The sequence below is a fragment of the Bos mutus genome, chromosome 25 (genome assembly GCF_027580195.1).
Source record: "Bos mutus isolate GX-2022 chromosome 25, NWIPB_WYAK_1.1, whole genome shotgun sequence".
Lineage (NCBI taxonomy): Eukaryota > Metazoa > Chordata > Mammalia > Artiodactyla > Bovidae > Bos > Bos mutus.
The window spans coordinates 9313987-9336051 of record NC_091641.1 but is presented as its reverse complement, the minus strand read 5'-3'; the positions used below and the strand labels follow the sequence as shown (position 1 = coordinate 9336051).

Genomic DNA, 22065 nt, shown 5'->3' with positions numbered 1-22065 from the left:
AGCCAGGAAAGGATTCAGTCCTGGGTCCGCATGACTCCGAAGTCCATGTTCTTCTTCCTTTTCTAAGCAGCCACCACGCTTCTGTGAAGACCTGGGAGGCGTCTGTCTTAGAGCCCCGCTCATCACTGTCAACTGTGGCTCCCTGCTGGTTAGCACACTGAGTATTAGGGAGGGGACCATAGAGTTCAGCCAGGGCTGCCTTCTGTTGGCTGGGCTATTCTTGGGGCTGTTTTGCTTTGATTCAACTCCCAGGGTCCCCAGGTTCCTTCTTGACCTGTAAAGTGTCCAGGGACCAGGTGGCTTGACCAACACAGTCACTTGTATGACTGAGCCAAGACTGGGAGAAACTAACTTCTCCCTTAAGCGACCAGCCTTGTCCAGCCTCACTCATTTACTGCTTCCCACACAGGAACAGAAGCTCTCCATGCCTCCCACAGCCTTGGGGACAAGCTATGTCTTCTATCAGTCAGCTTAGTTCAGTTCAGTCGCTGATTTGTGTCTGACTTTTTGTGATCCTGTGGACTGCAGCATGCCAGGCTTCCCTGTCCATCACCAACTCCCAGAGCTTGCTCAAACTCCTGTCCATCGAGTCGGTGATGCCATCCAACCATCTCATCCTCTGTCGTCCCCTTCTCCTCCTGCCTTCAATCTTTCCCGGCATGAGGGTCTTTTCCAATGAGTCAGTTCTCTGCATCAGGTGGCCAAAGTATTGGAGCTTCAGCCTCAGCATCAGTCCTTCCAATGAATATTCAGGACTGATTTCCTTTAGGATTGACTGGTTTGATCTCCTTGCAGTCCAAGGGACTCTCAAGAGTCTTCTCCAACACCACAGTTCAAAAGCATCAATTCTTCATGGTCCAACTCTGTTTTTTTATAAGATTTGCAATTCTAGTTTGCCCCGTAGTGTCTTTGCATCTGCAGAAAGACCCATTAGCAAAGACGTGAAGGCTCTGGGCCGACTGCAGTGTTGGAATGGGTGGTAACAATTGCTTTCTGGTACAACTCCCTAACTAGGCAGGCTCTTTGAATAACCAGCGGCACCCTGTCTCTATAGCCAAATACAATTCTCTGTGTGTTTGATAAGCTATTATCCTTCAGTGAATATTCACAACTCTTAAATTAGCCAAGACCCCCACTGTTTCTCAGGGAGAGAAAACTGGGTGAACTTTCAAATTTCTGTGCCCCTTCTGTGCCTTAGCAATGGCCCCAGGACGGCTATTGTCAGTTAAATCTGGAATGCAAGATCAATTATATTCTCCTATTTATATTTTCCAGTTTAAAAAATATTTCTTCAATTTATTTAAACTAAAATAAATAACCAATTCACCCATTTCTTCCACCTTGCCACCTCTCACCTCTTACAGCCATCAGCCTGTTTTCTATATGTTGTTTTTTGTCTTTTAGGTTCCACATATAAGAGAGAGAATATAGTATTTGTCTTTCTCTGCCTGACTTCACTTAGCATAGTAAATAGTAGTAAATAGTAAATGTCGCTCAGTCATGTCCGACTCTTTGCGACCCCATGGACTGTAGCCTACCAGGTTCCTCCGTCCATGGGATTTTCCAGGCAAGAATACTGGAGTGGGTTGCCATTTCCTTCTCCAGGAGATCTTCCCAACCCAGGGATCAAACCCAGGTCTCCCGATTTGTAGGCAGACGCTTTACCGTCTGAGCCACGGGGGAAGTCACTTAGCATAGTGCCCTCAAATTCATTTTGTTGCAAGTGGTAAGATTTTATTATTTTTTATGGCTGAATAATATTCCATTTTATATTTATGCCACAATTTCTTTATCTGGTCATCCACTGATGGCCACGTAGGTTGTTTCTATATCTTGGCTATTGTAAATGATGCTGCAGTGAACTTAGAGGTGCAGTTATCTTTTGAATTAGTGTTTTCATTTTCTTCATATAATACTCAGATTCTGATGGAATTCCTGGATCATATGGTAGTTCTATTTTTAATTTTTTTTTTTTTTTTGAGAAATGAACATGGTGAGAGCACACATCATTTTCTTGTTTCTGATCCTAGAGGAAAAGCTTTTGGCTTTTCACCATTGACTTTTCACCATTGACTTTGATGTTAGCTATGCACTCCATATACGTGGCCTTTACTATGTTGAGGTATGTTCCCTCCATACCTGCTGTGTTGAGTATTTTTATCATAAATGGATGTTAAATCTTGTCAAATGCTTCTTCTGCATCTATTGAGATGATCATATGATTTTTAGCCTTCATGTTTTTAACATGGTGAATCATTGACTGATTATTGAGCCATCATTGCATCCCTGGAATAAATCCCACTTGATCATGCGGTGTGATCAAAGGTGTTGTTGAATTCTGTTTGCTAATATTCTTTGAAGAATTTTGTATCTAGGGTAGTCAGAGATATTGGCCTGTAATTTTCTTGTTTTGTGGCATCCTTTGTCAGGGTAACGGTGGCCTTGTAAAATACATTTGAAAGAGTTCCCCTCTCACTAATTTTTTGGAAGAGTTTGATAAAGATTGATCTTATAGTAACTGTTCTTTGAATGTTTGGTAGAATTCACCAGTGAAGCCATCTGGTCCTGGACTTTTGTTTGTTGAGAGATTTTTTGTTTGTTTGTTTGTTTTGCTGATTCAAACTCCTAATCTTCTTGCTAGCAATTGGTCTGTTTCATTTGAGATTTTCATTTGAGATTTTCTATTTCATCATGATTCAAGCTTTGTAGATTGTATGTTTCTAGCCATTTATCCATTTCTTCTTCCAGTTTATCCATTCCATCTAGTTTGGCATATAATTGTCCGTAGTAGCCCCTTCTGATCCTTTGTATTCTGTGGTATCAGCTGTAATACCTCCTCTTTTATTTCTGATTTGAGTCCTCTGTCTTTTTCTCTTGCTGAATCTAGCTAAAAGTTTGTCAAGTTTGTTTATATTTTCTAAGAACCAGTTCTTAGTTTCATTGATCTTTTCTATTGTCTTTTCTGTCTTTATTTCATTTATTTGTGCTCTGATTTTTGTTTCTTCCTTCTTTCTACTAACTTTGGGCTTCATTTGTTCTTTTTACTTCTAGTTCCTTGGGGTGTACAGTTAGGTTGTTTGAGACTTTTCTTGTTTCTTGAGGTAAGCATTTATTGCTAAGAACTTCCCTCTCAGAACTGCTTTTACTGCATTTCATAAGTTTTGGTATGTTTCACTTCCGGTTTCATTTCTCGCAAGGTGTTTTTGTTTCTCTTTTGATTTTTTTCTTTGACTCACTGGTCATTTTAACTTGTTTAATCTCCACATTTGTGAGTCTTCCAGTTTCCTTCATGTAGTTAATTTCTAGTTTCATACCACCATGACTGAAAAAAATGTTTAATATGACTTCAGTCCTCTTATATTTGTTAAAATTTGTTTTACAGTCCAATATATGATTTATCTTGGAAAACATTTACTGATTTTCTGGGCAGATGACCTGTCCATTAATGTAAACAGAGTATTAAAGTCCCTTCCTTTTATTGTATTGTTGTCTGTTTCTCCCTTTGAAAGTGAAAGTGGAAAGTGAAGATGAAAATTGAAGTCCCTCAGTCGTGTTAGACTCTTTGCGACCCATGGCCTGTAGCCCACCAGGCTTCTTGGTCCCTGGGATTTTCCAGGGAAGAATACTGGAGTGGGTTACCATTTCCTTCTCCAGGAGATCTTCCCGACCCAGGGATTGAACCTGGGTCTCCTGCATTGTAGGCAGACACTTTACCGTCTGAGCCACCAGAGAACACCCTTTAGCTCTGTTAATATTTGCTTTGTATATGTTAGTGCTCCTATGTTGGGTGCATAAATATTTACAAATGTTATGTCCTCTTATTGGATTGACCCCTTCATTGTTATGGAATGCCTTTGTCTCTTATTACAGTCTTTGTTACAAAGCCTATTTTCTCTAAGTATAGCTACTCCAGCCATCTTTTAAGTGTCTATTTGCATGAATGTCTTTTTCCATTTCTTCCCTTTCAGTTTATGGTATATCTTTACATATAATGTGTGTCTCCCTAAACCTAAATTACAGGTTTTTTTGGCATTCAAAGTGTACACACAAGGTCAACTACAGCCCTGACCCCCACCCCCACCACCCCGCCCCACCCCAGCTATGCACTGTGTCCATTCTTCTTCAGGACTCTTCTGCAGTGAGGCCAAAGTTCAAGCAGGCGGTCTGTCCAGGCTAGTGCTTCCTCTTGCACTTGGCCTTGTGCAAACTTGGTCTTGGCCAAGGCCAGAAAAGTATGCAGCCGGACCTCAGTTCTTGCAACTTCCCCAACAGAGCTCACAGCCTCCAGTCCTAAGTCTAGAAATATCAAGGGTGTTGCCCGCGGCGCAACTTTTCAAAGCATCAGTTCCCTCCAAGCAACGTTTATTAAGGGTATCGAACAGCTGGGTGGGGCGGGGCCAGGGGGTGCTAACCTCAGGCTCTATACACGTATGTACAGGTTTAGGGGCTGGGGGTGAGGAGAGCATCAAATGGAGGCGGCCTCAGACGGCAGAGGCCAGCTTCCGCTTGGTGCTCTCGCTGCAGCGGTGCAGGATGAGGTCTGCGCTGGGCCTGGGGGGCACGGCCGGCTGCGGCTTGGGGCGCTCGGTCTTGGGTTGCTGCTGCTCCTCTGCGGATGGACAGCACCAGGTGAGGCCCGCCCCGCCTGCTCGGCCCCGCCTCGCTTCACTTTTCGGGCCCCACCCTCATGGCCCCGCCTCCACCGCCCGGCCCCTCCCCAGACCCCGCCTCCATCACACAGCTCCGCCTCCATCGCCCGATCCCGCCCCAGGCCCCGCCTCCACGGCCCCGCCCGGCCCCCAGCCCCCGGCCCGCACTCACTCAGGGCGCTCCTGGAGCTCTGTGGCTCCGGCCGCTGGTGGCGGCGCTGCTGCATAAAACGGACGCTGTTGCGCCGATAGGTGTCCTGGCTGAGGCGCTTCCGTGACCGCTGGTGGATGCTGTGAGCATTGCGAATGGACGACCTGGATCCAGCAGGAGGGGGACTTTGGTTAGCGGCCCGCGTACGCACCCTTGCCGCAGCCCTACCCGAGGGGACTCTCATGGCCAACCCTGGGGTCCAACGACTAGGCCGAGGAAGAGCAGCCGGTGGAGGGAGTCCTGCCCAGCCCCGATTGGCATGAAGGCCACTGCCCCTCCGCGACACGGACCCCCTGCCCTGACTCAGCGCCCAGGCCCATTTCTCACCCGCCTTTCCCCGCCCACCTTCAGCCTACTCCCTCCGCTGGAAGCTCTTCAGCCTGCCCCAACCCTCAGGAGCCGTCCCAAGGACGGTGGGCATCGGTGCCCCCACTTCCATCTCACACCCCTGCTGCCCTGCTGCCCTGCTGCCCTTGTGCCGGCCCCACAGTGTGGGAGGGCACTCCAGCCTTCGCTCAGGGAGAGGGCTGGCGCCCCGTCTCCCTCGCCCTAGCACTGTCAACCTAGGGCCTGGACCCACAGAGGGAAGCCGCAGTGCACCCTCCCCAGCCCCGCCCAGCCTACCCCTTCCCCCGGGACCCTTGCTCACCTGCGGGGTGGCGCCCCCCGGCTCTTGATCTGGCTTTTGGCCTGGGCTACATCCTGCCCTGCCTTCTGCAGGTACATGGATGGAAAGTAACCTGTGACGTCTTCTTTCCTGTAACAGAGGCAGCCCCTGAGGTCTGGGCAGTCGCGGCGGCGGGTGGAGCCTCAGACATGGGGTCAAGGGTCCCTTAGGGTCATCTGGGGTCAAGGCAACTGGGAGGTTGCAAACACAGCAGCCAACACCAGCCCCTGCACCTGTGTGCCTCAGTTTCCTCATGGGTGTGACACAGGCCTTCCTAGTTGTGACGCTGAGAAGAGAAGCAAATTAGCAGATCCAGCTCTCCCGGAACAGGTGTTTGCTAGGAAACCTCTGCAATCTTGTATTTGTCAGTTTTTTCTCTTATATAAGGTGATGGTCTCCTGTGTCCTAGGAAATCTTTGCCCACTTCCAAGTCGACAAGTTCCCTTATGCTTTCTTCCGAAAGCTTCTTAGTTTGGGGTTTTGTGCTTGGTAAAACCTGCGATCCATCCCAAATAAAGGTGTATGGTGTGAGGCAGGGTCAAGGTTCATTTCCCACCACTCCTCCCAGGGATATCCAGTTGTTCCAGCACCATTTGTTGAGAAGATTTTTCTTCCCATTCCTACTACTATGTTTGAGAGTAAAAAACAAACAAACAAACAGTAGCCTTTGCATGCTACAGACTTCACTCAGTAAAACTCATTCTTCTTGGCTGGTGGGAAAATCACAAATATTGTCTCAGGATTGCATGATGGGGGTTCACTGAATTTGAGTTTAAAAACTAATTCACTTTGCTGTGCAGCAGAAACTAACACAACATTGTAAAACAACTTTCACCAATAAAAATAAATAAAAGTTGGAGAAATCCTATCTCAAAGTCTTCAGTGGAGGGCCACACCAATGGGGGGTGTTGTGGCCACAAGCCCATGGGGGTCATAGATGGGCGCTGTGACTCCAGGCTTGGCAATCATGTGTAAGACCCCAGGACTCTGCTTTCCCCAGCATCAGGAAAAACTAGTATTCTTACATTCATTTGAAGGAATGAACAGATGAAAATTACAATGAAGGACTTAAGAGGAAAAGGGATTACAGGGTCTGCTCCAGCAGCTGTCAAATATAATAATTCACTCAGGGACTTCTTCTGGTGGTCTAGTGGTTAAGAATCTACTTGCCAATGCAAGGGACACGGGTTCTATCCCTGATCCGCCACTAAAGCACTACTAATGCCTGAGCACCTGGAACCCGTGCTCTGCAACAAGAAGCCACCGCAAGGAGAAGCCCATACACCGCAACCAAGAGTAGCCCTGGCTTACCGCAGCTAGAGAAAGCCTGCGTGCAGCAACAAAGAGCAGCCAAAAGTAAGTAAGTAATAAATCTTTATAAAATAGTATTGTGTTTTTAAAAAAATGTTAATTAATACAATTAATTGTGTTGCTGGAGAATGAATAGATGGACTGGTCAGGGGACATGACCCCAAGTCACAAAGGAAAGAAGTGCCCACTCAGACAAGAATGAACCCTGTGATACAAGCAGGCTGGGGTGGAAGCAGTCTGCTTCCAAAATGGAAACAGCCCAGAGAGAGACAGTGGCGTGGCCTACCCAGAGTCACACAGTCAGGTCAGCAATGAGCCCACACAGGTCCAGCCTTGGGCCAGGCTGACTCTCAGGACAGGTGCAGTGGGGGCGAGAGGGAGGGCACGACTCTCCTACCTGATGACCCACCAGCCATCCAGGAGCTTATGAATGACCTCAATGGCTTCACCCTCCTCCAAGGATATCTCATCCTCCAGTACAGCAGTGTAGGCTTTGATGGTGATGTAGGGCTCACCTGGAGGGGGAGGGGCATAGTGAGAAGGTCCACCCAGCACATGGCTCCCCGCCCTTCCCCTCCTCTTTGGGCCTGGGGCTTCCTCCAGCTGGAGCTCAGGACACCATCTCCTCCAGTTCTCCCCACTCCTCCTGGGGGCACCCTGGACTTCTGTCCTCTGCCTGCTCTATTCAGGGGAGCTCGCCCACTCCCATCCACCACAATCCACACCAGAGGCTAGGAGCTCCCATGACCCCAGAGACCTGGCCAGCCACCTACACACAAGGAGTGGCCAGTCAGGAAGTGGGGATGAAGAATACTCATCCAGTGGCACTTGAGCCATCATTCCAGCCCACTGTTCACATGTGGGGCTGCCAGCCCTGTATACACGTCTTGCATACACACAAAACTTGTATACACAGTTTTTAAAGAGAAGCCACAAATCCACATAAAATTGTAAACTCTTTCTATTAATATTTGAAGATATGGGCAACCAAAACTTTTTTAATCAAACCCCACATGGGCCCCCTCCAACCCAGAGGCTGCCCATTTTCCCATTCTAGTCAGCCACGATACCACCACCTCCAGGCAGCCCTCCTTCCTGAGCCTCAGGTTAGCTCATGGTACCGCTTCCCACTGGACCCGGCCCCAGGCTGGCAGCCACCACGTGTCCCAGATTGACCTCATCACCCTCTCTCCTCTATTCTACCTCCTGGTTCCCCCGGCCTGACCAAAGGCACCACCTCCTACCCCAACCTAGACTCTGGGGTGTCAGCCCTGCCTCCGTCTCTGCCCAAGCCCTCAGTCATGTCTGACCCCAAAGCAGTCACTCTGGCTCCTCAATATTCCTGAGCCCCTCCTGCCCCTCCTCCCACCCCTGCAGCTGGGGAGGGCAGCAGGTACCTGCATAGTTGGGTTCTGGGTCCTCGGCTTCATCAGGACTGTCCAGAGGCTCCAAGTAGGACGCTGGGACCCAGCCACGCTTTGTCTTCATTTGGCAGAACCACCAGCCTGTGCCAGGGATATGGGGCAGTAAGTCTGGGCGGGTGTGGGAGCCTCCCTCAGCCATCACCGGGTGGGGAGGGGTGAGGACAGTCAGATGCAGACAGACATCCAACTCTCGCATTCAGACTGATTGTGTGTGTGTGTGTTCAGTCGCTCAATGGTGTCCAACCCTTTGCGACCCCCTGGACTGTAGCCTGCCAGGCTCCTCTGCCCATGGAATATTCCAGGCAAGGATACTGGAGCGGGTTGCCAATTCCTACTCCAGGGGATCTTCCCGACCCAGGGATTGAACCCGCATCTCTTGCATCTCCTGCATTGGCAGGCAGATTCTTTACCACTGCGCCACCTGGGAAGCCTGTCACCTTCACCACATTCCATGCCAAAATTACACACACCGGTACAGAGAGGACCACAGAACTACAGCTCAGAATCCACTTCATAGGTGTGATGAGAAGTTCGCCTGCCCACCCGGCTGTATCCCGCAGAGATGCTCCGTCACGGCCCCGAATGTGTGCAATCCCCAGAGCCGCCAGGGGGCGCACTCTCAGAAAGAGGGTGATGCCCCCCGCCCCACCAGCTACCCCCGCTCCGCCCAGTGTGGGGAGGACAGTCAGGGCCCCTGAAGGAGCCGGAGCCCCTCTGTGGGCCCGGCGGGGAGGAGGCCCAGGGCTGCTCTCTGCGGGGGGCAGAGCCTTGGTGGGGGCTTGTGGCCGGGGGCCCAGGCACCAAGGGAGGGAGGTCTAGGCAGGGTGAGGAGGCTGACCGCTCTCGTTCTTCTCCACGACGTCCACCACGTCGCCCGTGGCCAGAGCCATTTGGGAACTCGAGCCCTTCTCGTAGTCAGCGATGGCGCGGTACGTCTGCAGGATGATGGGGCCCGTGATGTCTGGGCAGAGGGAGGGCAGGGTGAGTGGACACGGTGGGCGCCTCCTCCCGGCTCTTCCCTGCGGGCCCTGCGTGGATCACCAGGACAGGAACTTATGTCCTGTCCCCACCCAGCTCCAGACAGGCCGGGGGTGGTCACGCCCTGTGTACTGGAAAGCAGCGGAGACAAGCTAGGCTTCGCAGCCCTGCACCTATTCAGCACCTTCCGTGTGCCAGACACCTGCCGCACACTTTACACACGCTCTCTCTCATTTGATGAGGTTTGCAAGCAGCCTTTCTCAACATTAATGTGCACAGGGACTTCCCTCGTGGTCCAGTGGCTAAGACTCCATGCTCTCAACACTGGGTCCCTGGGTTTGATCCCTGATCAGGGCACTAGATCCCACATGCTGCAGCTAAGGGTTTGCATGCCTCTACTGTGCTGCCAAATAAATACATATTTTTAAAAAACCTTTAATGTGCAAGCAAATCACCCAGGGATCTGGCTGAAAGACAAGCACTGATTCCATAGGTCTTGGGTAGGACCTGAGGGTCTGAATTTCTAACCAGCCCCCAGATGATGCTGCAGCTGCCTTTTGAGCACTGACTTGTATCCACCCCTGCCACCAAATTCATATATTGAAGTGCTAATCCCCAGTACCTTAGAATCTGAGTGTATTGGGGCCACTAAAAGCCACTTTTGCCCCCAGATCTGATCATTCATTCAGCCAGAACATTCCCTGGCTGTCGGAAGCCAGGGTCTGTGCTTGGCGCTGCAGCCACAGAGGCGAGCTCCCAAAACTCCAACTTTTCATTTTTTTTTTTAACTTTTTAGCCATGCCCCACAGCACGTGGGATCTTAGTGCCCCAACCAGGGTTCCAACCCACACTCCCTGCATTGGAAGTGCAGAGTCTTAGCCACCGGACACCAGGGAAGTCCCAAGACCCCAACTCTTTAGTGCAGCCGCCAAGATCCTTCACAGCTGTTCTCACCTCCTGCTCTTTTCCCTGCATACCCCAAGCTCAGGGTCCCTGATCGTGTCAACAGTCCCTGAGGGTGACCACGGTGGGCTGCCCCCAGCCTCTTACCCGCAGCGTTGTTCTTGCCATCTTTGGGCATCAGGTATGTCTCTGGCTTTTTCACCCTGCAGCAGAGAACAGTCTGGGTTAGACCACTGGGCTTCCCCCTGGGATGCTCAGGACAGACCTACAGAAGAACTTCCCAAGACAGTTCCCAAAAGGGACGTGGGAAATGGGGGCCACTGCAGAGAGAAGGTAGAGGCTGGACTGGGAGGAAGGGGCTTTGAAGAAAGAAGGAGCTGCTCAGAGCCTGAGGGGGTTGCCCAGCTTCCTGCAGACCCAAAGGAGAAGGCTTGTAGGCCAGCTCCCTCCTGCTGGAGCCTCGAAAGAGAAGCCGACGGGGGTGGGCGCCCTGTCCCGCAGGGGCCGAGGGGAGCTGCCCTGCCTGGGACCAGGGTTGTGTTCAGGGGTGCATAAGCACTAGCTGGAGCGCTGCTGTCTGTCTATGGCAAACCCTGTCCTCCAGGCATCCCCTAGCACTCAGTACCAGTGAGGGACAGAGAGAGGGACATTCTGCAGCACATTCCCCTGAGATCTCACTCAGCTTCTCTGATGCCGTCCATGCAGGGCCCTGTGTCCAGGAGACCCCTAGGGCGAGGGCAGGCAGAGAATGAGGTGGCAAAGCAGAGGAGGGGCCTGAGACACACTCAGGAATGAACAGAGGCCACTGAGCCCCATATCCTCTCAGGGGCTCCTTACTTCCCAGTTTATAAGCACTCTCCCGGGCACCCACTACTGCATTTGGCCCTCACCACTGGGTTACAGTTGGGGAAGCTGCTTTCAGAAGGCTCCAGGTCCCATAGCCAGGCAGACCCAGGACAAGGACTGAGGACCTAGGACCCCCAGCCTGGAGTGCCTCCTCCACCCCACCCCCAGCATCCTGAGGCTCAGAGGGGTGCAGGTAGAAACCCAGCAGGGATGCTGGGGACGTCCTCCTTCGCTTTCTCGCTGTGTGACTTTGGGCAAGTTGCTTGCCCTCTCTAATCCTCAGGCTCTTCCTGTGTAACATGGGGAAAGCCCTGCCCTCTCCAGGTTGAGCCAACCACCCCTTCCCTCTCCCACCACTCACTGGCTGTCTGTGGGGAGCTTGAGGTCGTCGGGGCGCACCTTGAAGAAGTTGAGGAGGTGCGGGCAGCGGGAGATCTTGACAGGCAGGCTCATGAGCGCGCTGCAGTACTCGGTAAGAGTGCCCTGGCGGCTCTCGGCCACCCGCTGCCCATCAAACCACCGCGGGGCTGGCGGGACCAGGGAAGGACACCAGAGGACCAGTGAGCATACTTGCAAGGTCAAGTCCGGAGACGGTGGGAGTGGAGGGGACAGTCAGAGGGCAGATGAGGGGATCCGGGGCAGGGGAGCCCACCCAGCTGACTCAGCCCCACTCCTCACCTGGCAGGTGCGGGATGATCCTATTCTCTGGGTTGATGTCCCCCGCCTCAATAGGAAACATCTCCTTTAAGATTTTCTAGACAGAAAAGCAGACACGGAAGAATCTGTTTTATTAGAGCATTGTAAAGGCACAGAATTGGACACGACCTAAATACTTTCCAATCGCTGGGGCTAGAAGCTGCAGTCCAAAGAGTCGGACGCAACTTAGCAACTGAACAACAAGAAAGAAGCTTCTGGTGGCATCCTGGGCTCTTCTTTCTCTCCTGACTCGCATCAACCCACCAGCCAATCCTTTTGGCTCTGCTCCCCAAATCTGTTCAGAATCTGATCCTTCTCACTGTGCCCGCTTCCACCTGGTTTGATTATTACAACCTTCTTAGGTCACTGCCCCCTCTCTCCTGGTCTGTCCTCAATCCACCATCCAGAGGCATCCTCTTAAAACCCAGGTTGTATCCAGTCTCTCCTCTGCTCCCTCCCTCCCTCCCTCAGAACCTCCCTGCCTCTCAACTCACTCAGAGGAAAGAAAGGCTGCATTATTCCCTGCGGTGCCCGTGCTGGTGACCTGCCTCTGCCTGCCTTGCTCAAACTTCTCCTGCCACCACTCTCCCCCGTTCCCTCTGCCCCAGCCACCCTTGGAAGCTCCAGGCCCACTCCTGCCCCAGGGCCTTTGCATGTGTTAGCCCCATTCTTCCCGCCCCCCATGCGGATCAATAGCTCATTCTATCACTCTCTCCCTTTCTCCTTCTTCAAGTCCTTGCTCAGCTATCTCCCCCTCACAAGGCCTCCTTCCTGACAATTGCCCCTCCTCCCATCCTTCCCACCTCCCCTCCCTGCTCTGTTATGCTCCTTCTAAGGACCATCTAACACACTGTAGAAATTACTTATTTTGCTTGTTTGTTTGTCTGTTATCCTGACTTCACTGGAACATAAGGTTTACAAGGATTTGCACCTGTTTCTTATAGCTTTCAGCAGCATTGCCTACTGATCAAGAAGAATGTGCCTGGCACTTAGTAGGTGCTCAATAAATAGTGGTTGGATGAATGAATGAGTCCGCCGGGTAATAAAAGGGGCTTATCCTGGGACTTCAATGGCAGTCCAGTGGCCAAGACTCCATGCTTCCACTACCAGGAACATGGGTTGAATCCCCCAACAGGGAACTAAGATCCTGCGTGCCACGTGGCATGGCCAAAAAGTTAAAAAAAAAAAGCAAGGGGGAGTTGCTAATCCTACAATAGAACAGTTTAAATAGGTGAGATGAAGCCGCACGATGTGTCGTCATGGACTGGTCTCAAAATTGTAAGCTAGTGACAGTGATAAGATGGAGAAACAGGCGAAAGGCACGCTGATGGCATTTACTCACACCTCAGAAAGTGCACGCTCCACGCTGCTGTGTGCTGTTCCTGGGCTCTGTGTGTGTGTGTGTGGCCACGTAGGGTAGGAGCTAGTATGGCCTATGAGATGAAGGGAGGCTTCCACTGCTTTTGTACTTTTAATTGGAGGATAATTGCTTTACAATATTGAGTAGGTTTCTGCTGCACAACAACACGAATCAGTCATAATTACATATGAACTGTGCTGTGCTTAGTCGCTCAGTCAGGTCCGACTCTTTGCGACCCCATGAACTGCAGCCTTCCAGCCTCCTCTGTCCCTGGGGATTCTCCAGACAGGACTACTGGAGTGGGTTGCCATTTCCTTCACCAGGGGATCTTCCCAACCCAGGGATTGAACCCCAGTCTCCTGTATTGCAGGCAGATTCTTTACTGACTAAGCCACCAGGGAAGCCCAAGAATAGTGGAGTGAGTAGCCTATCCCTTCTCCGGGGGATCTTCCCAACCCAGGAATTGAACCAGGGTCTCCTGCATTGCAGGTGGATTCTTTACCAGCTGACCTGCCAGAAAAGCCCAGAATTGTATGTATATATTTATATATATATATATATATCCCCTCCCTCTTGAGCCACCCCATCTCCTTTATCTAAAAGCCTTGTGCAAACAGCCCAGTGACATCAGCTGTGATTCCAGGTGCTGGTATACAAGGCTGGATATAGTTTTTCTTCACATTTATCTGCATTTCACTTTAAATAATTCAAATAAGAGAAGTGCTTTTGTGGCCCCTCCATTCATCTGACCTGTCTTAGACCAGGACCCAGCAGCCAAGCTCCACACACCGTGACCCCCCATAAGCTCCCCCCAGTTTTGTCCAAACAGCCTCTGGTGATGGGAACCCTGGGGGATTCTCCCATGTAAACCCTGGTGATAACAGGCACCCACAAAGCAAGGAGACCAGGTTCCACGGGTGTCAGGATTATCCACCCTCCTTCCGGTCCACCAGGGTCTTCGTCAGGCCAGGGACCGTGGGTGAAAGAGCGAGCGCCCGGGCTGACCCCGCGGTGGTGACACCCGCCAGGCTGCCCCCTGCGGGGACAGAGCGAGCAGGGGGACCCTTGAGGCAGCCCCCTTGAGTTCGTGCGCTGTGGGTGCAGTCTTGGTTTGGGAAGATGAGAATGTTTAGAAGTGGAAGGTGGTGACGGTAGCGTGACAGCGAACACGCTTCAGGCCACTGGCTTGTACACGTAAAGCAGGTAAAATGGTAAGTGTGTGTCACGTGTATTTTCACAATAAAAACTACCTTAAGTGTTTTCTTTAAATTAAAAAAATGTAAGGCCGACAACAGTGTGAGTCAACTATACCTCAATTAAAAAAAATGCCCCCTTAAGTGTGGGCTGGGAGGGGAGGGGGTTTCCGAGTTTCCGTCCTCGAAGGCAGAGCTGGGGCTGCGTGGTGTCGCCCCTTACCCCCACCCCACACACACAGGGCACTCACGTGGAATTCGTAGATCTCGGTGAAGCGCCGATAGACCACCTTCTCAGACAGGTCCTGCCATTTCACCAGGAACATGTAGACCTGGGGGGCGGCAGGAGCAGGGACCTTGTTCAAGCACGCATCTGGGCAGCCCCCGCCCACGGTGGAAACCCGCAGGGCTGGGGGCGGGAGGGAGAGCGCTATTCGGGGTAACCTGGGCCGTAGAAAGAGCACCAAGTTCACGGACCCCAGGGCAAATTAACTCTCAGATTAACTCAGACTCCTCTCCATAAACTAGAGGTAAAGTAGGACCTCGCCGCTCGGGCTGCTCTGAGAATTAACAGGAGGTAAGATACAGAAAGGGCTGGGCTCAGATAGCAAAACACAGCACAACACAGTAAGATGTTGTGTGGCTGGATTTATATGAAGTGTCCAGGGAGTTCCCTGGGGATCCAGAGGCTGGGACTCTGCACTTTTACTGTTGACGGCCCGGGTTCAGTCCTAGGTCAGGGAAATGAGATCCCACAAGCCAAGGGCGCAGCCACAAAATAAAAAAGAAAAGGAAAGAAAGAGATGTCCAGAAGAGACAGATTTATTGAAACAGAAAGTAGATTTGTGGTTGCCAGTGGCTGGGCGGGGTTGGGGTAGAGGGGCTGAGGCTTGACTGGAGATAGGATTTCTTTGGGGTGATGAAAAAAAGAGATTGTAGTCATGATTGTGCAACTCTGTGAATGTGCTGAAAACCACTGAATTGTGCAATTCACATGAGTTTATCATATGGCATAAGAACTGTGGTGGTTTAGTCTCTAAGTCGCGTACGACTCTTGTGACCCCATGGATTGTAGCCCGCCAGGCTCCTGTGTCCATGGGAGATTTCAGGCGAGAATACTGGAGTGGGTTGCCATTTCGTTCTCCAATATCCAAAAAAAGCCATTATATAAAACAAAAAACAAACACTCAATACGGAAAAATAAGCCTGTAAAAACAGTTTAGAGAACACCACTCAGCCACACAAAAGAACAGATAACTGATATTTGCAACCATGTGGATGAATCTTAAAAGCACTGTGCTGAATGCAAGAAGTCGGGCATGAAAGGCTACATACCGTTCCATGTCTGTGAGATTCTAGAGTGACCTCAACTAATTCAAGGTGGAAAAAGATACCTCAAATAGTTGCTTCTAGGGGCTGGGAAGGAATGACTGGGACATGAGGCGGAGTGAAGGTCACGGTCAACATTTCGATGAGAGTTTGGGTTCTGTAGGGACTCTCAGCGTCAAAACTCAGTAAATGTATCTCTAAGATTTGTGGGTTTCATTCTACACAAATTTTACATCAAAAGAGAAAAAACTATAAGCAAATGCTTAACTCTGGCTGTGATATGCATGCTGAAATATTCAGGGCAAAGTGTACTGATATTTGTGATTTGCCTTGAAGTGCATCAAAAATAGGATAGATTGATGGGTTGATGGATGGTTTGCATCATAAAACACGTGCTACAGGTAACGTTAATGGAAGAATCTAGACAGTGAGCATATGACTGGTTAGATTTTTTGGTTTTGTTCTGCTGTGAAATCTTTTCAATTTCTCTCCATATTTGAAGTTTCTCAGAATAAAGTATTGGGGAATCAAAAGAATAGCTACTACTGGGGAAGATTAAATACTCTAAAAAGTTAGATAGTTGTGAGAGTCGAACAGCTTATAATATACCAAAAATCACAGTGCACTTTAAATGGGTGAACTTGCTAATATTTTACGTATTTAGAAATAAAGTTAAACCAACAAGGGTTTTTTAACTTTAAAGTGGAAAACAAACAAAACCAAATGAACTTAACAGTATATAAAATGGGTAATAATCTAAATTTTTTTTAATGGAAAAGACTCCAAGTAGCTTTTAGTTACAGCGCTGGCACTGTTCTCAGTCCAAAAGGACAAAAACAACTGCAGAGAAAACTTAACTGAGACTGATTAGGTTAGGAGGTTTATTGTTAATAGTGGTGTGGGTGTAGTGACTTAATAGGTTAGTAGTAGGTTTATTGTTGACAGCCGTGTGGGTGTAGTTACTCTGAAACAAATTTATGTTTACTTTAGAACTGAGCAGAGGAGTGATACACTAATCTTGGAACCCACTGTTCCCACAGTGAGAGGAAGGAGCTACAGATATAAAATGGTGAGAGGCAAGAACAAGACGACATGGCCATTTCCCCCAGTCTGTCCACTGAAAAGGCAGTCACGAGCCATGACACCTCAGTGGCAAGGAGCACACCTAGCTTCCAGATTTTGTGTTCTAATATCACTCTCACTAAAGAACCAGGGTTCTTCACTGAAATAGTTGAGTCCAGGCCTAGGGCTGAAAGAGTCCAGGGTAAGCTGGACCACCTTGTGCCATAAGAATGAATTCTGGTGCCCTCTCCAAAAAAAAAAAGGTGCTCAAAGAATGACATGATATATCCCAAAAGAGCACAGAAGCCAACCCGAAGGAGCTCCCAGTCACCAAATCTGGAACATTCTGAGCATCAAAGTAAGTAATGATGGTAATGGACTCTGACCCACTGAATCCATGGATCCATCTGGACATAAACAAGGAAGAAGGGAAGACACTTAAAGGAAAATGTTAACTAATGCATGCAGAAGGACCATAGAGTTTAAAAATCATTATTTGGCAATCATGATAGTCATTTGATGCAAGCAAGAGTCATCCAGTTTCTGTAAGGCACAGGATACTCACATAGCTTTCCGTAACCTCCCCCACGGGTTCGTTATTAATTTTGTTGCCTGTTGTAGTCACTAAGTCTTGTTCAACTCTCCTGCGACCTCAATGACTACAGCCCGCCGGGCTCCTCTGTCCATGGAATTCTCCAGGCAAGAATACTGGGGTGGGTTGCCATTTCCTTCTCCAGGGGATCTCTTCCAGACCCAGGGATGAAGCCCTCATCTCCTGCATTGGCAGGTGGATTCTTTACCACTGAGCCACCAGGGAAACCCAGTTATGAATTACAAAGGGGGAAACAGTAGCTTTACAGCAGAGAAACTTGGAAGACACACTTAGGATTTAGTGATCAAACATCACTAATATAGGAATAAATAAAAATCACCTGTCAGCTGATGGGATCAAAGAGAAGAACAGAGAGTCACTTCCCGGGTGTCCTTGAATTATTGTGATCTAAAGTGAAAAGTGAAAGTCGCTCAACCATGTCTGACTCTTCACAACCCCAGGGACTATACAGTCCATGGAATTCTCCAGGACAGAATCCTGGAGTAGGCAGCCTTTCCCTTCTCCAGGGGATCTTCCTAAGCCAGAGATCAAACCCAGGTCTCCTATATTGCTGGTGGATTCTTTACCAGCTGAGCCACACAGGAAGCTCAAGAAGACTGGAATGGGTAGCCTGTTCCTTCTCCAGCAGATCTTCCCAACCCAGGATTCGAACCAGGGTCTCTTGCATTGCAGGCAGATTCTTGACCATCTGAGCTGTCAGGGAAGCCACTGGGATCTAAGGAAGTATCAAACCTGTGTCTCCCGCATTGCAGGAGGATTCTTTACTCGCTGAGCCATTGGAAAGTCCCTAAGAAGTATCAGAAACACGGAAATTGAGGGGCGTTCTACAAAATAACTGGTCCCATCTCTTCAAAAAGTCAAAATTGAAAAGAACAAAGACTGATTAAGACCGATCCGGGTTAGAGAACACCAAAGAGATGTGGCAACTCGGATACATAGGATAACCTGGATTGGATCCTGGGCCTGAAAAAAACGTCCCTGCCGAGGGACAAGTAGGACGATTGCTGAAATCCTAATCCAGTCTGAGGGACGGATGACAGTGTTTTATCAAGGTTAATTTCCTCATTTCGACACCTTTGGTTATGTAAGAGAGACTTCTTGGTTTTAAGAAATACACACTTGTAATATTTAGGGGGTAAAGAAGCACAATGTCTCCAAATAACTGTCAAACGATTCAGAATATATGTATTCAGAGGGAAAGGGAGGGAGGGACAAAGGAACAGAGAGAGAGACACACAGAAAATGCGGATGAAGCAATATTGGAGTAATTGGCATTTTCCGGGGACAACATTTCTGTAAATCTGAAATTATTTCAACATTAAAAGGTAAAAAAAGACGAAAGGTCTCCGCATATACTCTGAATGCAGCCCACGTGCCAGTTTATAAGGTGGATGCCTCTCTGGTCTTCTGCTGGGTTTGGAGACCCCATGATGGATGGGGTGGCCGGGTCTGAGCCAACACTTCCCCAGATCCCCGGGGGCAGGAAGGGGGATTCTTCCAGTCCCTGTGGTGGTGCTACCCTACAGGAGGGGCCCCAACTCTGATGCAACTGATCACCACCAGTGCACCCTCCCAGGAACCCCTCCCGGAGGGGCTGGCAGAGACACGTGCCAGCGGGGAGAGCAGGGAGTGGGGCGGGGGCGGGAGGGCATCATCTGAAGGGCTCACATGGACTGCGGCCCCGGATGGGCAGCCTGAGGCCCGGGGACCCGGAGCCTCGGCCACGACCCTGCACCCTCTCCCCGGGCTGTGCGGGGACCCGCACATGCGCCCCCCACCCACCCCCAGGCCTGTCCCCGCGCCTGGCGCTCCCAGCCGGCAGGTACTCACGTAGTGCTGGCTGGGGACGAAGCGCTTCTCGAAGCCCAGGAGGGCAATGTGGCGGATGAAGTGGTCCCCCATGGCTCGGCTGCACACGGCACCCTCTCCTCCAGGGTGCTCAGGGGTTGGGACTTAAATTGGCTGGAAAGAGGAAGTCGCCTCTGTTGCGGAGGGAGGGTGGCGGGGTGGAGGAGGTGGCAAGAGGGTGCAGGGAGCGTGCAGAGAGGGCTCCGCTTCTTCTTTCGTTTTCTGGGATTCCTGGGGCCCCCGTGGTGGGACGTGGGCGGCCACATGCACACAGGTGTGCAGGGACACTCTGGCCCCTGTCCTCCCCATGGCCTCTAGGTGGGGTGCCCGACTCCTGGCTCTCTCTTCCTGGCTCCTCTGCGCCAGCCACGTTGGCTTATCTGCTCTGGGAATTCCCCCAGCACTCACACCTCAGGGCCTGTGCACGCCCGTTCCACCTGGCCCATCTCCACAGGCATGTAACTCCCACCCTCACTGTCTGCAGGTTTCTTCTCTGAGAAAGGGCACCTCCTCCGAGAGGTCTTCCTTGACAACCTCACATAAAAGAGCAACACTTCATGGGCCCCTACTCCTTTCCTTTTTTTTTTTTTTTTTTCCAGAGCACTGACCACTGTTTTATTTTATTTTTATAATGTCTTTCCCGAACAGATTGTGAGCCCGTGAGAGAAGGCTCTGGCCTGTTTTGACATGGGCTCTGGCCCCAGTGCCCCAGAGCTGGTGCCTGGCATGCAGTGGGCCTTCTGCAAGTATTCAAATAGTAACTGCATTGCTCATGGAGTTATGAGCACACTCCAGGGGAGTGTGTGCAAGCCTCCCGTGCCCACCCTGAGTGAGTGTGACAGAACAGTGGAGGGTGGGCAGACTAAGACCCGAGTTCAAATCCTGGTGAAAGGGACCCCATCTCTGCTGAGAATGGGGAGAAGGGGATATGGGATGCAGGGGTGAGGGAGGAGCAGCTTGCTGGGAGAGGATGGGCTGTTGTTCAGTCGCTCAGTCGTGTCCGACTCTTTGGGACCCCATGGACGGCAGCATGCCAGGCTTCCTTGTCCTTCACCGCCTCTCAGGATTTGCTCAAACTCATGCCCATTGAGTCGATGATGCCAAAGCCTGCGGTGCTTGGCCAGGGAGACACGGGGTTCCGGGAGCTCAGAGGTTATAGGGCTGGTTCAAGGTCACAGAGCAAGTGGTCTTAGACCCCGGAAATTTGACTGCAGGTTCAGGTGGGCAGGTCACTTTGTGGCCCAGACTCTCAGATTCCAAGAGGGAGAGATGGTGGCCAAGGCCATCAGCGCCAGGAGCACTCTGAGAGCCACGGGTCCCCTGGGACTACCAGGGACAAGGCTTGGCGTTTGGCAGGGGGTGTTATCTTGGAAGCTTGGGGTCCATTTCTTTCCTCTGCTCTGGAAGAGTTGCTCGGCAGGTCCCCTCTAGACACTGCTGCTCCCCCGTCACCCCGAGGTCACCAGCCCTGGGTGTGACCAGTCTTGCCAGTCCTTGCTCTGGTCATTTCCACTTACACAGCTGGGATCTTCCTGCATAGAAGGGTGCACGGCTCAGCGATGGGAAAGAACTGTCCCACACAATACAGGTGAACCTTCCAGGCACAATGTGGGGATTGAGAAGCGGACAAAATGCCCCTCCTGCAGGATGCCATTGACCCCAAGCTCCAAACCTGCCCAGGCCAGTCAGTGGGGTTGGAAGCCAGGGTGACCTCCAGGGGCAGGGGCGGGGGCCGGCAGTGAGCGGAGTTGAGCCAGAGGCGGCAAGTGATTCGCTCTGTTGATAAGGACGCCAGTTCCACAAGTGCGCTCACTTCCTAAAATTAGCCCGGCCCTAGGCATGTAGAGTTTCGTGCACAGCCCTTCTCTGTGGGTGCCTTTTACCGCAACAGAAAGTTGGAAGCAAGAATAGACTGAGTGGGGTCCCATGATAATGGCAGTCCTCCCTTAAACCCACAGCACATGGGACTTGGCTTACAGCTGAGTGATGGTCCTTTAATCATTCACTAAATGGCCCCTCCCTGAGGGATGCTCAGCTTGTCTCTGGTCTTCCCCGTCTCACGTGGTGCTGCCTTGCGGTCCCCACACCGAGGTCAGACTCTCAATGCTGCTCACCTGGGAAGGGCAAAGGAAGTGGCAGGGGGGCTGGCTGCAAGCGGTACCCCCTCCCGGGCACCAGTCCAGGTCATGGCCCGCCACTGACTTCCTTTCTTCTCAGAAGTCTTTCCACTCTTGCATAACCGCCCAGCCAGACTGCCCTGTCCTGCAGACACCAGGCACGACCCAGCGGCCTGAGCCGTCAGCTGCCACCTCTCCACTTCCCTTCTGCGGTCTCCCTGAACCCTGAACCTCGCCTTGTGCCTCACCATACCCGGGGCAGAGAGGAGGGGACCAAAGTACGAAGTGCTAAGAACTCATGTTTACCTTGTAGGACTTCCCTAAGCAGGCTGTCAGGATAAGATAGGACTTATTTTAATGCATGGGTGAAACAAGGGACCAAATGATTAATTTTTTTTAAATGAGCAAAACTAGAAAGAAAAAAAAGATAAAACATACAAAATGAGCAAAATTAGACATCATTAATAAAAGTTTGGTTTTTTTGGGGGATACAAACAAATATTTTAGAACTTTCAAATTGTGATATTATAGAACACTGCAGAAAAAAATGAAATTGAACTAAACAAGATTTTAGCTAGCATTATGCAGATTCATGGGGTTGCAGAGAGTCGGACACGACTGAGCGACTGAACTGAACTGATGCAGCAGATCTTGTTATACATCCCCCAGGCATTAGAATACCAGAGTGCAAAGAATCCCCAGAACGGATAGATAGTTAGGGAGTTTGGGATGGACACGTACACACGGCTATATTTAGAATGGATAATCAACAAGGACCTACTGGAGAGCACAGGAAACTCTCCTCAGCCTGGATGGGAGGGGAGTCTAGGGGAGAACGGATACTTGTGTATGTATGGC

The 22065-nt window shown here is 50.6% G+C and overlaps 1 protein-coding gene across 1 annotated transcript; it reads right to left on the bottom strand.

Moving 5' to 3' along the window:
* Nucleotides 1-4352: 4352 nt before the first annotated feature.
* Nucleotides 4353-19461, bottom strand: NCF1 (neutrophil cytosolic factor 1). Its single transcript, XM_005892857.2, has 11 exons — nucleotides 19073-19461; nucleotides 14490-14570; nucleotides 11668-11743; nucleotides 11351-11516; nucleotides 10291-10346; nucleotides 9101-9223; nucleotides 8236-8343; nucleotides 7236-7353; nucleotides 5510-5617; nucleotides 4822-4964; nucleotides 4353-4609 (listed from the first exon to the last, which is right to left on the bottom strand). Exons 1-11 carry the CDS (start codon nucleotides 19142-19144, stop codon nucleotides 4482-4484), a joined length of 1179 nt encoding a protein of 392 aa, XP_005892919.1. The 5' UTR covers nucleotides 19145-19461; the 3' UTR covers nucleotides 4353-4481.
* Between the last annotated feature and the right edge of the window lie 2604 nt (nucleotides 19462-22065).